At 42.6% G+C, this 17660-nt stretch overlaps 1 protein-coding gene across 1 annotated transcript; it reads right to left on the reverse strand.

The window, feature by feature from the left end:
* Positions 1–2734: 2734 nt before the first annotated feature.
* On the reverse strand, positions 2735–16810 carry ehd1a (EH-domain containing 1a). The gene is made up of 6 exons (XM_070836489.1): positions 16184–16810; positions 10840–10937; positions 5992–6233; positions 5216–5386; positions 4139–4303; positions 2735–3875 (listed from the first exon to the last, which is right to left on the reverse strand). Exons 1-6 carry the CDS (start codon positions 16570–16572, stop codon positions 3342–3344), a joined length of 1599 nt encoding a protein of 532 aa, XP_070692590.1. The 5' UTR covers positions 16573–16810; the 3' UTR covers positions 2735–3341.
* Positions 16811–17660: the final 850 nt, after the last annotated feature.

A 17660-nucleotide genomic window follows, 5' to 3' on the forward strand; every position in this document is an offset into this window, starting at 1 on the left:
TTAACCACAGTTGAAGCTGTGACTGTGATACACTTGAAATACGATTTTTTTCTTTGTGTACTTGTACTCATTGTTCACACACATGCAGGTGCCTCATTCCTCACCTGCCTCTGAGCAGTGGCACTCCCTCCACACGACTGTGTTACATAAACCCGACCCAGTCAACTACCTGCAGGGGTCAGTGTGTCAGGGGGCTGGAGCGATTATTTTTAGACTTAGAAGAGACAAATATGACTCAAAACACAGAGGGGAGGGAGGGTGGTGAGAGAAAAGAGTCAGGGGAGTGACAGGAATACAGATGAAAAACAAAGAAACGGAACCAGAAAAACAGGGAAAAGCTGCTCTCCATAAACAGTGGAAGAAACGTAACGAAGAAGGAAAAAGAGACGGGGGGAAGACAGGGGAGGACAGGAAAAAGGAAACAGTGTATAGCAGAGATATACAGTGGGGGAGAGGGACAGCTATCCAAACACACAGTGTACAGACACACAGCGACGTACAGTTGAACCTCCTCTCACTTCACACCACTGTGGACATTTCAGCAGCTGTCTGTCAACATATTATCATACCAGAACAAGAGGAACCCCAAAGCTACTGCACGTTATTTGCTTTGACCACAGAGAGGTTCAGTTTGTAGACCTCTCATCACAGAATGTTTTAATCCTCATTTTGGCCTCAAAATCTCTTGAATTATGCTGTTAATATAGATTGTGCACTCAAGAATCTGAATTAAGTAAATCCCACATTTCTACCAGACAAAGTAATGACTGTGACTGTACTTCAGTGCATTCATTTACTTTTCCTGTTTGTTTTTATTGAAGACACCAAACCTTCAATATTTGAACCACAGTCATACTGTAATGATGGAAAGCATAAACATTCAACTACAATTTACACTAACTCAATAAACAGACACATTACACATTATACCACTTTGACAGAAACAAAAAAATGCATTCCTTTTTTAAATGTGCAGCATATGTTCGTTTCAACATTAATTCAGTCAATCTGCTTTACTATTTTAATTATGTTGTATATAAGGACATATTATGAACATTAGCGCTATCTGTTCTGTTCGATTCATTTACTGTGAGTTCAAAGGATACATTTATTGCTGTTAGTTAATCAGTTTTATCAATCTTATGGTTTCTGGATCACTGACCCTCAAAGGATCACAAGACTTGCACAAAATAACGTACATTTTTCTGACATTTCTCTAATTCGCTTCATTTAGTGGACATAGTGGATAATTTCACTTTAAGAGGCCTCAAAAATCCTTCAAAATGAAAGTGAAATTGAATGAAGAAAATCTCTCTCTCTCTTGCTATAACCTGCATAAGAAAGCACACATGGTGTCAGATTTGGTCCTGATATGAGTCGATCCAAACGCTACACCTGTAATAACTTATCAAGACACAAGAGAGCGCCTGCGGACTTTATCAAAGCTGAAATGTCCTGCCACTGTGGTATGAAAATAACAGCTGGTGAACATCATGAGTGTCTGACGCTGACTGATAATCTAGTGAGTCAGTGTGCAGACTTTCAGGGAGTCTCCACAGAGGCTGAGTGTGCCGATGAGACAGAGACACAGGACTGAAAATGAAATGAGTGTTTGAGGAGGGAGATTGGTGCTCTCGACTGGGAACTAAGGGGAGGTCACAAAAATGGAAAAACAACCAGGTGAAGTTGAGGCTGAAAGACATAAAACGTCATTGTGGCATTCATGAGCAGACATGCAGTGACAGATACAGGATGGGAGCATGTACATGTAATTATTGGCTTTAGATCAATCACCTGGTTACTGTCCCCTTCAGTCACATGGTTCATATGAGAAAAAACATCATAGAGTTGTATGTTATTTGCATTTCAGTTTCTTGTGCCTACATCCTATTTGAATTATGCAAACAGGCCTCAGAGCAGATTCAGACTCCTTCAGGTTGTATGATAGTAAAGGCTAACGAGGCGAATGTAAAAGTGGAGTCGTCAGCAGCCAAATTTATCTCCATACAGACTCCAATGTGACTTTAATAGAGCCACAGCTTCCTGTCTTTCTGTTTATGATTTGTGCTCGTCTCTGTGAGCCTGGGGTGAATTTCTGGTTCTGTAAATTGTCTGCATGTGTCCTCAAAGTGCTCCAAAGAGCGTCACAAGTGTCTGCCTCAACCACTGTTTTCAATTTGCCCTCAAAAGTATGCACTCAGAGGCGACTTGTTTCATGGGCAAATGGCCTTATATGTCCTGTGGTGGTGCTGAGGATGACCCTTTGTCCTACAGAGGGCGGTAGACTGCACTGAAACTATCAATATGAGGGCTTTTCAAAATAAAACTCTCTGGGTGACCTCTGAGTGACAGTCCTTGACATGACCCTCAATGACAAATGGCTTTAAAGCCGCCCACATTGAGCCTGGGTCTGTTCGAGGTTTCTTCCCGTTAAAGGGGAGTTTTTCCTTGCCACTGTTGCTCAATATAACATCTGATGCTTGCTCATGTGGGAATTCTTGAATCCTTAATTTTGAATTCATGAATCGTTGAGTCTCTCTCTTATTATAGTTTGGTCTAGACCTGCTCTTCATGTAAAGCGTCTTGAGATAACGCTGTTGTGAATTGGCGCTATATAAATAAAGATTGATTGATTAAATCAAAAACTCAAAACTATGATTCTTTTCAGATTTGTTCAACAAAAATATAATTTATTTTCCAATTTTGATTAAATAAAGATCCACATAACTACGAGTCAGATGGTACAGTATTCCTTTTTATTTATCTGGCAAAATAATAAAAAGGGAAGCATTTGGAAAGAGTCAAAGTTAACAGTCAGGAAATACAAAAATATAGATAAAACAATTCTAACAGCTGTTTTGATTTATTTCCTCTTTCTCTCTCCAAATGGAAAAAAAAAACTATATTTCTTTGGATCAACATATAATAATATGGACTGAATACTTATAAGACATCTTTTACACAGGATGCACAAATCCATGTTCTGCCCCATCATGCAACCTCCAGCTTCCATCAGTTCATAATCCTTTAATGTCCTTTCATTGGTTTGCAAATCAACCCTCCCCTCCCCGTTTATTTCTATTAGATACCTAAACATTAGCCCCTAACGCACAAAGATGGACCTGCCCCCCTCCCACCTCCCTCCTGAAACCCTCCAGTCTCTCTCTGGTGAAAAAGATCACAGCAAGACCTCCTCGTGGTGTGTCAGGAAGCCTGGAGACTCGCAGCCCGATGGAGGCGATGATGCCGTTCATGCTTGTTGTTGGACTTTTCATTTGGAGAGTCCTGAACATGAAGCAAAGTGTTGATGCAGGCTGGTTTCCAGGCTGCACCCCCCTCCTCTAGTCCTGCAGGACGGTCCCGCGTTTTGACGGGGGCACCAGGTGAGAGGGCAGCGCGGTCGGCAGCTCGTGGCCCTCCAGCTTCACCTTGATCAGGTGGTTGGCCAAAGCGAACTCCTCATCATCGAGGAGGCCATCTTTATCCACGTCTGCCAGCTTCCAGATCTTTCCCAGGACCGTGTTGGGCAATTTGGACTTCACCATCTCCTTCTTTGCTGCACCGCCGGACACTTTGCCGTTGATCGGAGAGAGCGTGTAGAAGATCTCATCGTATGTGGGCTTGTCGCGACCCACCACCCACTCCAGCTCATCGATGCCTTCGCTGGCGCCTTCTCCGTAGCCATGACCAAACGGACCGCTCATGGTTCCCTCAAAGGCTCCACCCTTGACGGACTGGCTGGGCATGGCAGCCTCTTCCTGGCGCACCAAGGCCATGAGACGGGCGATGTCGTTGGCGAGCATGTCCTCCACCGCCTCCAGCAGCTTGGGCTTCAGCGTTGTGAACTTAGTGAAGTCTTGGCCATTCAGCAGCTCCTGGAGGGATGGGGGTTGAGAGAAAACAGGAATTGGTGATAGAAATAGATCAGTCTTCAATGGCTACCGATGGGAGCAGCGTACAAGAAGCAGGATTTCCTGACAAACCAGGAAAAATAAATCTCATCCCCGTCCTGGCCCATCCTGGAGGGCAAGGGCAGGAAATAAGGGCAAAGATGTGAAGAGAGTGAAGTTTGGAGGGTCAAAGTTGGGAATTTGTCAAATATCCCAACACTTATCTATGTTTTTTTTTAATATCTCACCTGCATCTTGGCGATGTTGGGGAAGTCTCCGGGTGAGATCTGGTGCTCCTTCTCGATCCTATGATAGATCTCTCCCAGGTTGGCTATCAGCTCCTTCTTTTTGGACTCCTTTCCAAACACACTCGGCATGTCCTTTTTCAGAGAGCTGATAATGTAAGCGTGGACCTAAAGAACATGAAAGACAAAGGACAGACATATTTTCACTGATTATTGAACTGAGTGACTTGAGTGGATTGTTTACATTTTTATAGTTTTGAGTTATTTCTAAGCAAAAGTGGAGTGAAGTTGTTTTATTAATTCAAGTGTCTTAAAAATGTCTGGAGGGGATTTTTAAAGTTGGGAATCTATTAAATACAAATACAGACAGAACTTCTTGTAAATGTTACACACTTCTTGGTTTACCAACTTTCTATAATCTTCAGACACACTATTGTAGTCACTTCTGCCTTTGGTTAGTTAAGAAACTAAACACCTACAAAGTTGTATAAAATTGGGACATTTTTTGTGTAATTCTCTTGAGGGGCTGGAGGACGGGGGGGAAAGTGGTGACAGAATGAGGAAGAGAGAGAATGAAAGGGAGATGTGTTGATGCAGCTCTTTAATCAGGTGTTTTTTGGTCAAATTAGCAGCATGACTCGTGTTGGTCAGTCGGTCCACAACTTGAAACGATGAAAATATCCAAACAAGTGAAACATGAGACTTTGTTCGGACATTCACGTCCTCCTCAGGGGGGAACTGTTATCTCTTTGGTAATCACGACTTTTCTTCTCGTGCCACCATGAGGTTGGTATTTATGGTTTTGAGTGAAATGTTGGATGGACAACTGTTGGACGGTTTTGCTGTCAAATTTGGTACAGACATTCACGTTCCCCTCAGGATGAACTGTAATAACTTTCCAAAGATTTTTTCACTTTTTTTGATCAGATACCTGCTAAAGTTAGCATGCTAACACCCTAAATTAAGTAAACATTGTGAACATCAGACCTGCTAAACATCAGCATGTTAACCTTTAGCTCAAAGCACCACCGTGCCTCATTGGTAGCGTGGTTGTAGACTCTTAGTCTTGTCAGTGCTTACCTTGGCGAGACGAGCTCTTTTAATGAGGTCATTGAGTTTGCGTAGTGCTGCGTTACGCGGCAACGATTGGATGTCCAAGAACAGATCCTGCTCCTCTGCCTCAAACAACTTCCTGTTGTCTGGGACCAACAGGGGCTGGGCCCAGAAGGACCCGATGTATACGCGTACCACCTGGAATTAAGTTTGCACAAGTTAACCTCCATTAATTGCCGCTGTTGGTCAGATTGGACTTTTACTGCCCACACCCACACGCGAGGAAATTCTTTCACAGGTCAACAACACATGACACTGCAATCTGGTTAGAATGAGTAAACAGACATAAAAACACATTTGTATGTTGAAAATAGACACACGAGATGTGTGATAATGCAATACTGGACTGTGAGGTTGACAATGAAGCAACAATAAAATTTTAAGTTGAAGTGTTCTGTGTGTCACATCCTGTCGAGAGGCTTCACAATACAAACCTCTCTCAAAGTCAATTAATAATTCTCTACATGATCCAAAGGTTCCTCCGGTATCGCTTTACGAATATGGCCCTGATTCAAACATTAACTAAACAGTCCAGGAAGAATCATAAGACGAGCTTGGTCATATGATATCAGGTAGCAAAGACTGTGAGTCACGTTCATTACATTCATACATCTATGTTTTTTCTTGTGTACTTTGTCACGCTGACAAATGGAAATCATTTGCTGAAATAACCAGATCGAAACATTGTAAATAAATGTGCGGGTGGCCCAAAAGCACTGATGTGAACAACAAATACTTTTTACCTCTGGTGTGTTGATGATTTTTCCCAGAGACCACATCAGGGCTCCATAGACCCTCATCAGCTGCTGGGTGCTGATCTGGTCCGCCTTGTTCAGCACCACGCGCATTTTGTCCTCATGGTTCTTTAGAGCTCGGATCACCTCAGAGAACTCGTCTGAGATGTCCAGCTTGTGGGCGTCGAACAGGAGGATGATGCGGTCCACGCGCTCTGCGAACCACTCCAGCACTGCGGCAAAGTCGTAACCTGGAGAGAGAGGAGGAGAGGAGACCGGCTGTTTAAAGATCTGCACAGACACTGCTGTGCCCCCTAACGAGTTCACTTGCACTATTGCCATGTTACAACAACAGTCTGACATAAGGATGCTGTATCAGTCACACATTGTGAGTGAAGAGAGGCAGAATTTGAACTTAGCATGTCAACTCTGTCAAATGTTCTCTTTCTTTGTTGTGTAAATATTAGCCAATTATTTTGAGTCTTTTAGTGATAATTCTGCCTTTCCTAACACAGGTTACTGCACAGTGTTCACTGACAGCAACAGTAGTGTACTTGTAAAGAGATCTTATGTCACGATAATATCTTAGTGTGACGTTTGATGGCGTCCTTATATTAAGTCTTTGTTAATTAACTGAGATTCAATTCAGAGCAGAACTTTTTTTGTTTATTAGAAGTGTAAATATCCAGAGCAATTGTGATAAGTAGCTTTGATTAACAATGTTTGCATCTTAGGGGGCGATCAGTTCCTATCAGGATATGATGAAAATCAGTAGTGAAACATTAGTCCCGGAAAAGGTTTTGTACTAGTACTGTGCTTACAGATAGTATACGGACTATACTCGTGGAGAAATTCAACTCGACTAAGAGCTCAGAGGCTCCAATCGGCCATCAAATTGTGTGCTGAAGACTGTTTGATTGTGGGTTCTTTGTTCATACTCCAAGTAATGTTGATCCAATAATGTTTAGATAAGTGCTTTCAAGAGGCAGCGCTTTCTCCCCTGGTTACCTATTAACTAGCTTTACTGAGACAGCAGGAGAGGCGCAGGAAGGTAGAGACAGTTTGGACCCAAGTCCTTTTGGTAAACCTGACTTGTCAGTCCACAGTATGCACACAGCCTCAGGAACTAAATAATCTCCATTAGGACTCGTTTTCAGCAATGTGCCTTATAAACAACAAGCTGGACAGTAATGAGAGATAAAAAAAAAGGAAACAAAAGAGCAAATATTTGAGACAGACAGGAAATGCAGTATTAGGATAAAATGCTATGCAGTGTCAGTTATAACGATAACAACAAAAAGAGTCGAGCCTGACACAGAAACTCACTGTACTTTTCACTTCCTTTGGCTATTTGAGAAACAGGGGAACTAGCTCAAATTACATAAAATAGGCTTTTTTCCTGAACTTTCCTTTGCCTCGAGGAGCTGTGGAGGGAGTGAGGAAGAGAGAATTATGGTTCTGATTAGCGTTCGAGTGTCATCTGATCAGAGAAGAATGCAGTTGTTCTAAAAGCTCATCTCGGCTGTCGCACAATCAGCGTCAGATCTGCTGCACATGCATTCCAACATGGCTGGCTTTTGTCTACGTCTGAGCGCATGTATACAAAAGAGAGAAAGAGAGAGATGCAGTCGATAGATGGAGAGTCAGAGAGACAAAATGAGACAGTGATATAGACGGATAAAGAGGGGGATGACAGAGGAGTCAAAAAGAAAGCAAAAGAGAGAGAAAGATGGGGTGGTGAGGAGAAGTGAAAGTAAAAGGAAAACAAGAATGTAATAAGAGATCAATGCAGGAAAACACCTTCAGCATAAAGCCGTTTGTGCCTGTTTGTGTGCATGACAACATGTGAGACTAGAGGAGGATAAAAGGGGAATATTTAAAGTCCAAGATCCCCGTGGGAGCCAGCCGAGGACATTTGCTCGTTCTCTCTTTGGTCTGTTTTTAAACACACGAGTCAGAATCAGACAGCTGCTCAAACTTAGATATACTTATAGCATCAGCAACTGCTGCGTCTCCACCATATGCATAGACATGCAGGGACACACCCACACACTCATTACAACATTGATAGAGAGCAGAGAGGTGGGAAGACCAGGCTAAAGCTATTTTGCTCCATGAAAAATGTAAAATCTGGTGATATTAGAAAACAATTCTTGTGAATAATTAAAGAACAGTTTCGGGAAACATGCTTATTCTTTCTGTCGGTTTGAGTTAGATGAGAAGATCAACAACACTGTCATGTCTGTACAGTAAATATGAAGCCACAGCTAAGCCAGTTAGCTTAGCTTAGCATAAGGAATGGAAACAGGGGGTGATTGCTTGCCTTGCTCTGCCCAAAGGCAACAAAATCCACCTAAGGGCACCTCTGAAGCTCACTACTTAACATGCTGTATCTCATTTGTTTAATCCCTACATAAACCAAAATGTAAAAAGAAAATTTGGCTGCTATTTAACTTATTTACTTGATTGACTGGTCTAGAAAATGTAAATCAAATATTGTCATTATTGTCATTATCCTACTTCTCCAAAAGTATTCCTAAAAACTAATAGCACAGGGCTGTGTTAACAAATCTTTTTTTTGTCAGCTAATTTTGCTGAATGGCGATGTGAACATTGTGAACGTGTCAGTATTCATACCAAGTCACAAGCAGTGTCTATGAGAAAGTTCTGCAAAAATCACAGTTTCATGAAAGTTTTTTGCTACTTCATGTTTTAGGGAAGAAGGGAGGAAGCACTGAGCCATAATTGCAGACCTCATCGAAACTGAACCCACAATCAAAGCATTATGCAATAAAACAAATTGCAATGAATGGCCAACGAAATTTCATTGTTTCTGAACGTTACACTCTTGCAGTACAACTTTAAAACCAGAGAAATCTGATGCTCGTATGTATGTTTAATCGTCGGCCTGTGATCAGTATGGTCGATCGAGACTGTATACTGAGAGCTGACCCCCACCACACACACACACGTCCATCACACCTCAGCTGCAAAACCAGTCCTGTTTATATATAACACAGTCAGTACAGTATGTCTGGGTAGTACAGTATTTCTATCGGTGTTTATACAGAAACAGTTGAGGGGATAACGTCTGTGTGTGTGTGTGTGTGTGTGTGTGTGTGTGTGTGTGTGTGTGTGTGTGTGTGTGTGTGTGTGTGTGTGTGTGTGTGTGTGTGTGTGTGTGTGTGTGTGTGTGTGTGTGTGAGAAAAAGGACGAAGAGAAAGAGTGTGTGTGTCATCTAGAGTAAGAATGCATAAGTATGTATGTATAGAAACAAAACCGTCTGGAGGTATGAGGCATCAGATTTCATTTGCTCCTCTTCGTTTCGAACGGGGTCACCTCCACACGAGCCAGTCCTTTCATTTTCATTCATAAGGACACGCACGCTTCTGGTTTCTTATCAGATGGCACTAATTTATGCTTGTGTGTTTACAGTCGCTTCTTTGGCCTTTTCAGTGTCTTTGCCAACCATCTGTACACTTCCTGTCTCACCCACCGCTTCTTATTACTACTAACAACCACGACTAACAATTTGATCTGACTGTTATTTTCTCAATCCATTGATATTAAATTTAATTTAAAGTTTAATCTAAAAAATGCAGAAAACACTGAAAAATACCAATAAAAGTAGTGTCTTCAAATGATTTGATTTGTGCTTCCAAACGTCCTAAACTCAAAGATATTAAATTATTTGTGATATAAAATAGAGAAAAGCAGTAAATCGTCACACAGAAAGAATATTTGGTGTGTCTGCTTGAGAAATGCCTTTAATGCTTAATCATCAAAAAAGTTGCTGATTAATTTTCTCTTTTCCTTCTGGCTGTGTGTCGTGGGAAATCAGACTCAATAATAAAGGGCAGATTTGTGTCAGCTTTCTGTGTAACACAGGCGGAGGTGCTGGAGCTGGTGGTGATGGTGAGAGGGGCAGTCTTGGGAAACTCTCTGCTATGTTTGCCATTTTACTCCACATCCTTTCCCTAGAGTACACAAAAACCCTGCTGCCTGTATGTGTGAGCTTCCTCTTAAAGGGGCTCCAATCAGGTAGAAAAAGCAGAAGCTGTGCTCAGCTGCACTGTTATCTTCTGTCTGTGTTCTGTCGGATCATCAAAAGTAAAAGGAAAAACTGTGTGTGTGGCAATTCTGAATTGACCTTGGGTGTCACACAACTGTTGGAGCATGTGGAGAAATGGATAAAAATACAAACTGATTTATTTCCACAGAGCAAAGGGAAGTGATTCAGATATAAAATGAATAACGATGCAGCATGGGACAAACAGAGAGGGTACGCAGCTACACAGAGGAAATATTTTCGACTATTGCTGTTGACTCAGTCTCTTAATATAAATGTAGCTACAGGCTAATCTGAAAGCAAAAAGAAAGAAAAACAAAAAAAAGGGAAGGATGTGAAAGAGGATGGTGCTGTAGAAAACCACAGGTACAGAGACAGGAAATGAACTTCAAAGTGTTTAGCATCCTCTATTTGGTGCTGTCACGCTGTGAAGGCCCCCATCAGATTTAGATGACCTGTTTCGTTAGGCTGTAACCTGAGGGCGTTAAAGAGTTAAATACAGGTTTGACGGCACTACGAGCCGCTGCAGCAGTTGACTTTGTAGAGCACATACCAAACAGAAATACCAGAGAGAGAGAGACTTAGGGAAATGAAGAGTATGTAGGTTGTTTAAGTATGTCTCCTTTTCGTATTTGAACTAGTGATTTCCTGTGGGTTCATTTTTCAAGGCTCTCTGTTAAAGCATTTCAGAGTTTTTGAGCAGGGATGATGTGGCTCTGTTAAACCATTAGTAGTACCAGTGAGTAGGTGAGTAGGTGAAGAGTGTGTGTGTTTACGTGAGGCAGACCTCTGCTTATCCTCTGCTTCTCCCCGGACAGGATTCCAGGAGTATCGATGATACTGATGCTCTCCAGGACGGGGTTAGGCATCTGGGCACACATGAACCTGCCAAGAACACGCAGGGACGAGAGAAGGGACAGGATGGGGTGCAGAGGGGAGAAAAGGAAAGTAAAAGAGAAAGAAAGAGAGGATCGGGAGCATGAGGCACAGGGGTAGAGAGGGAGGGTGGGACAGATGCACAAAACCAGTTGGGTGAGAGTGTTTATACATAAGCTGGACATTAAACTGACATTATCCTGGAGGTTTTCAGTAATAACCTCCGTGCTCCAAGGCACTAACATTAGAGGAAAACATACACAGCTAAAACACAAAGTAGCAGTGGGTAGAAAAAAAATTTAAGTTCAGGGTGCTGCCACTATCCCGTTTACAGAAGCCTTTGCAGTTAAAAGAAACTATCAAGTGTTTTTATTATTGATTAATCTGCCTGTTAATTTCTCGATAAATAATTGATCTGTACTGTGGTGCTCCCGGAGGTTTCTCTTTTCCCACTGGGTTTTTTTGAGTTTTTCCTTCCCGAAGAAGGAGGGTCATAAAGGGCAGGTGATGCCTTGGACAGATCCATCGGACTGATCCATTGGCCTCATCGACTGCTGGACTCTTTATTAGATTGTTTGTTCGCTTACACTTGTTTATTTCAGTGAACTTTGTAAAGCACTATGAGACACTCTGTTGTGATATTGGGCTATACAAATAAAATTGAATTGAATTGAATTGAAATTGAATTAAATGATGTAAATTGATCTGCTATAAATTTGAACAAGAGGCCTCCTAAAGCCCAAGGTCACCCCTTCAAGTTGCTTAGTCTGACTGAGCTATTCAGTAAACTATTACATAAGACAGAGAAAAGTAAATCCTCACAAATAAAAAACTGGGACCAATGAACATTTTTGTCTGAAAAATGACTTAAATTATTTATTAATTATGAAAATGTCTATTTTCTGTTTGTCGACTAACTGATTAATCAATTAATTGTTTTAGCTCTGCCTTGGGTGTGTTTAGTGTCCCCCCCACCCCCCAACAGACTGCATGATGATCGTCAGATTTTCCAAATGCTGTTGGTGGTGTGGGGTGTGGTTGCTTGTAGGAGGTCACCACTGATGTAGGAATGTGAGGGAAACACTTGGACAATGTATTATAAAGTTATGAATTGTAGGCCTGAGTCATTCCCAGTGCAACATAATTCACTACACAATCGTCTCATTAAAGCTGAGACACTGGAGTTTAAACTGTAAAAGGGGAGTGTTTCTCTCCAACAGAAATCGAGCCAATACATACACTCACACACACACACATACAGTACAAAGCCTGAGAGGACGAGTGGTTTTGCATAAACCCACGGTATCCCACTCAGGACAAAGAGGAGGATTGTTAAGGAACCCCACAGCTCAGAGTACTACCGCTCGCTCCGCTGCTCTCTCACTCTGTCTGAACCGATACTCACTACACGAGCTCAGAGGCACCGGGTCATAAGACCGGGAGAACCATGCTTTTACATTCCTGCTGCAACCACACTGAGGGCACACACACACACACACTAACCCTAACAGAGATCCCATACCACACACAGGGAGGAGAAGGGAAAAATTCAAGGACAATGAACAAGTCAAGGAAATATGAGAGAAGGGCCTGTTGCATAGAGACCCTATGCATGATATTACATTACAATAACATCGACTGCCAAAGATAACAAACATGCAAGTTTTTCCACCCCCCCTCATAGCTGATGCCGGTATGATATCCAGTTGGAATTTTGGCACCGGTTTTCCATTTAACTATCTATCCCTACATTTTCCACACAGAGCTTGTAGGAAAAAATGCTCCGATGAACTCGAGCAGGAATTCTCAGAAGCAGAGGTCCCTACCAGGCTCGGGGGCCTCAACAGCCTTGAATCACCTGAGATCCTCTGGTGTTTGATTATGTCTCAAGAAAGTGAGAAACCCATCCTCTGAGTGAGGCCACCGCCTCAGCACGAAGGTGAATATTCCACATCAGGCCTCTAATGTCATTGGAGGCCTTCCTCTGTTGCCCCGCCTCCTGACCTATGACCTTTCCCCCACATTGTAACCTCAACTTCCCACAGAGAAGAGGAAATGGGGTGTCCTCACTAGCACTGGGGATGTGGACAGGGAGGTCACAACTGTGTCACTTTTCCATGTTTGCTTCCTCTGAAACCCTGCCATGCGTGGGTGTGTGTGAATATAATATATCATTTATATCTACACACACGTCCTTATGTGTATTTTTTTGTTATGTGCTCTGTAAGACTGTACATATGTCAACCCCTATCTCAGTAAAGTGCAGAGTCAGTGTCCTGGAATAAAAGGCTGTGAGCAGGACAGGACGGAGTAGGACAGCGTAGGGCAGGGTGGGCCAGTGCGGAACTTCAACTTTGCTGACTCTGGTTTTACTGACTAATGGCTTACAGAGAGCATAAACACGCCGAGGCCCTCTGACTGCACTGGCATTTTAACTGGAAGAGCTAGAAAACGTGCAGGTTTATTTGGAGGTGGAAGAGAAGTACTGAGGTACTTTAGCGGAAACATGTATGAATCAGGCCTAAGGTCAAATCAGTCCACATGTAAAAGGACAAATGGCTGCTACAAAATACAAATAATGGGAAAAAAACTGTAAAAATTGGCGAGCTAGTAGAGTACGCCAGCTACTACCTTTTGGGTTTTACCAAATCCAAGAGAAAACTGTAGCTGTGTGGATCACACGTTTGATTTCTGTTTACCCTCTTCAAAAATAACTGATTATACTCAGGGTGAGTCCTATCTGAGGCTGGTAGTTAAAGGCTAATCTGCAGGTTGAATGACTGTGGTTAAAGAGTGACACAGTGGACCTAACATCATGCTAAGAAACGCCTCAGGTGCTCCTCAGACATTTTCTCCCCACCTATAAGTCAACCAATTAATTAATACTATGATCCTTGATATCTTCTATCTATTTTTATAATGCATTCAAACAGCTGAAGGCCAACCCAAATACTTTTGGGCTCCAGAGAGGAGAAGTGGAAAACTGGCCCAGCCAGAGCCAAAAACAGCCCGGTTCCAAATGTTTGTCTGGATCTGGTTTTTGACAGAAGCTTTATCAACTGTAGTTTGCTCTAAGCTCTGTACCATCGCAGCTGATTAATTACATGCCAGGCCTACACAAACACAGGCCATGCACCTGCTATCGTCATACACACATATTCTGTTATGTATGATCATGTGAGGCTCCCCCCAGCCTGAGTGAGCTTCTGAGACAAAGATTGCAGTGAATTTCAAGAGAACCACAAGTCCCATGATACTGCAGGACTGCGTCCAATAGTTTGACAAATGAAGCTACAATGGACAATAGACTTTGTTTATACACAATCTTATCTGGTTTCCCCTCAGGTCTGTAATAAACTCCAGAGGGGCGGAAGGTGACCTGTGGGGTCCGACACCCCTCACACTTTCACAGCGTTATCTGAGCTGCCGGACTTTGCTGCTCTGAGGCGGACTGATGTTATTTGGCAGAAGCGTGCACTCATTCAAGATAAGGCAAAGACTCATACCACATTACCGAGGGAAGGGATCTTGATGGATAACGGGAAACAGGCCTGACTGGGGAAGTGTCAACTTGAGTGTTTGTACTATTACGGCATATGGTTTCACGACCTCGCCTGATAATCTGAATCTAAAAAATTTTAGATCATTACTGTCCACAAGTAAGCTGGTTTTTCCTGTGAGGGGTTGACACCGCACTGGCCACTGAGGACAGAAGGCCAACATTGTTATAGTTAACCAAAACTTCACTACTTTTGTGTACTTACAAAACTAAAGTGTTGTGTTTTTAAACAAAGTGTTGTGTTTGTATTCAAATAGAAAGCCTGAACGTCTTAAATCTGCCCATGACAGATACCTTCCATATAATGATAATAATAATAATAATAATAATAATAACAACAAGTCACCTCTCCCTGGTAATATAATATTATTAATAATAATAATAATATAAAATATAACCTAATGAAAAATACAAACCATTATAACTCTACGGAGGGGATATTCCCACATCCTCTACAGGAAGTGACACCATCAACAACTGGACGTTGGCCATCTGATGTCATCACAAATCCACGCACAATAGACTGGATTAAGATGTTTTAGCTTTCACCAAGCACGGTCACGCTTGGCTCTGACTCACAGCACCTTGCACTGTCACTTTGCTTGAGGCTCACTTCACACACTTAATGAAACACTGACGGTCTGTACACTGTCCTACTTAGGTACCCCAAGCACACCACCACCTCTGTGCCATTTGTTTGTTGCCCCACCTGAGCAATTCCTCTGAGTCATGTGAGTTTTTTTCATGACGACATTGTCGAAACAGGCTGAATAACAGACCTCTGAGTGATTCATTAAATGTTGTGCTCTGGAAGTTTCCTTGAAGAATCTCTGGATCATCAGACATGTGGATCACAATCCGATGAGCTGCATGTCCTGATGCCCTGACTTTAACCATATTAAACACCTGCTGACTCAATGAAACAATATCACAAGAAGATAGACAGGAACACCAAAAACCTTTAACCCTTTGTGATAAGATTTCAAACTGAATAAGGGAGTTGGCTTGCCAGCTTCGACTGCTGAAGTAACACTTATATGGCCATGGGTACAAAACTTGTGGCAGCGACATCCCGAGGACAGGACAAGGTCAGCTTGTTGCCTGGCAACATCACTTACAACTATTTCTACGTCCAAGGGGCCACGCTGTGACACCGGGACAAAACTACCTGTCTGTGGATGAGGTGCAACATTAACTTTGGTCCAAAGTGAAAGCACTTTATTGCCAATGGGATGAAGTGTTGGAAAGCACCTCTCTGTCCTCTGCTTTGCCACAACACAGAACGGCTCTTCCAACCTGCTATTGACACTGAACACCCGCATTCTCTCAGGATGATGAAAGAGGGAAAAAGCTCTCACACACACTTGGCTCTGAGACAGCTGGGGACATTGCGAAACAGCATGCTGTGAGTTTACCTTGAAAAAGTGAAGTGGCTACAAGTGGGGGCTTGTATGGAGGGCATTTAAATCATGGGTGATGTGTTGTCATGACACGTTTCTGAACACACAGCTGTATCACCTTATGGTATTTCAACATGAGCACGACATTGATATGACACATATTCCCTTCAGTGACAAATTAATGAATAACTGTAAGGATCATACCGCTCACATCCTTTAATCCCACTGTGTTACATTTCCCACATTGCTCGGTCTAATCTCTTTAATGTGGTCTAGGGACATGGCACCGGCTTTACCTGTTGAGGAACGCGTTGCCAAAGGCGTTGAGTTTGCGGAAAGGCTTGTTGGGGTCAACAACCAAGGCATTACCCGGTATCACCCCATCCTGTTCACCGTGCATCACCGCGATGAAAGAGTCCGTGGTGGGCTCGGGGCCAATGCGCATCCCGGGGAAGTCCTGCTCCATGAGGTGCCGGATGAAGGTGGTCTTCCCGGTGGAGTACTGACCCACCAGGAGCACCATGGGCTTGTTGTCGAAGTCGGCATCTTCGAGCGCAGGGGAGTGGAAGTCGTGGAATCGATACGTGTCCTCCAGCGGGAACAGTTTGGTCCGGTAGAGCCGCCGCAGCCCCTCCGACACATTCTGAAACAGCTCCGGGTCCTTCTTCAAGGTTTTCCTGAACATGGTTACTGGTTTTTACCCTTAGTTGACACAGCCGTGCCGGTCTCCCCTTGAATTATGGTCTGGTTTCGTTGGTGTGGGTCTCTCACACCGTCTAGAGAGTAGCTGCCTGCTGGAATGAAGCAACGGCTGGGCGAGGTCTTCGAAGTTTTTGTCCCCACCCTCCTCTTCGCTAGCTAGCCACACACTACCAGCCAGTCATTCAGGGAGGACTCCCTCTTCAGCTGACGTTGGGCTACGCAAGGGAACCAGCTACACTCCGCCTTAAACACTTAAACTAGCTCCAGGTCGCCAGATATTGTGTAATACCACACAACCGAGGCTGTGGAGAAGTTACAACTCTTCTTAGCTGATGGCTAATTAGCTTAGCAACCGGCTGTCAGTTGGTGATCACCACCAAAGAAGACTGACACCGGATACCGGAAAAGTTACCCCCTTTTTTTTTTTTTTTCAAAATAAAAGCCTCAGTGGTGCCATCCAACATTTTGCCAACAGTTTTGCTTTTACTTTTGCTTGCTTACCTTCTGTTCTCTCTTACCTCTATATGTAATGTAAGTCATGTAAGCATCTTCCATGGTACTTGGATAAAAGTATTTCATTCATTCATTCATTCATACTGGCACCATTGAAATTGAAAAGGTTATTTATCCTTTAGGATGCATTATGTCAGTATGAAAGCATTTTATGTTTAATTAGTTAAATTCATGTTTGATACTATATGTTTTGCATGCTTTCCTATCTGTTTTCTCTTGCCTCCGTGTATAATATAAGTAGTCTCTATGCTATAACACAACAAAATCATTCATTCATTCATTCATTTGTTCATTCATTCATTCGCACCAGTAAAACAAATAGTTTGATTTTATTATTTGTAAAATTTTGCTAAAAGATGTTGCTTTTTGTAGTTTTGGTTTTGGATTTAATTTCAGTTTCACACACACACACACACACATTAGAATGATAAAGTGAGGCATCTCTCAGTGCCTTCTTTGAATTTTCTCTGTACAAACAGCACAATAAAGGCACCAATACAGGCTTTAAGGGATCATCTTAGTTTTATTACAAAGAGTAACTTGCACAGAAATAAGTAT

Source organism: Pempheris klunzingeri, chromosome 9, assembly GCF_042242105.1.
Source record: "Pempheris klunzingeri isolate RE-2024b chromosome 9, fPemKlu1.hap1, whole genome shotgun sequence".
NCBI lineage: Eukaryota > Metazoa > Chordata > Actinopteri > Acropomatiformes > Pempheridae > Pempheris > Pempheris klunzingeri.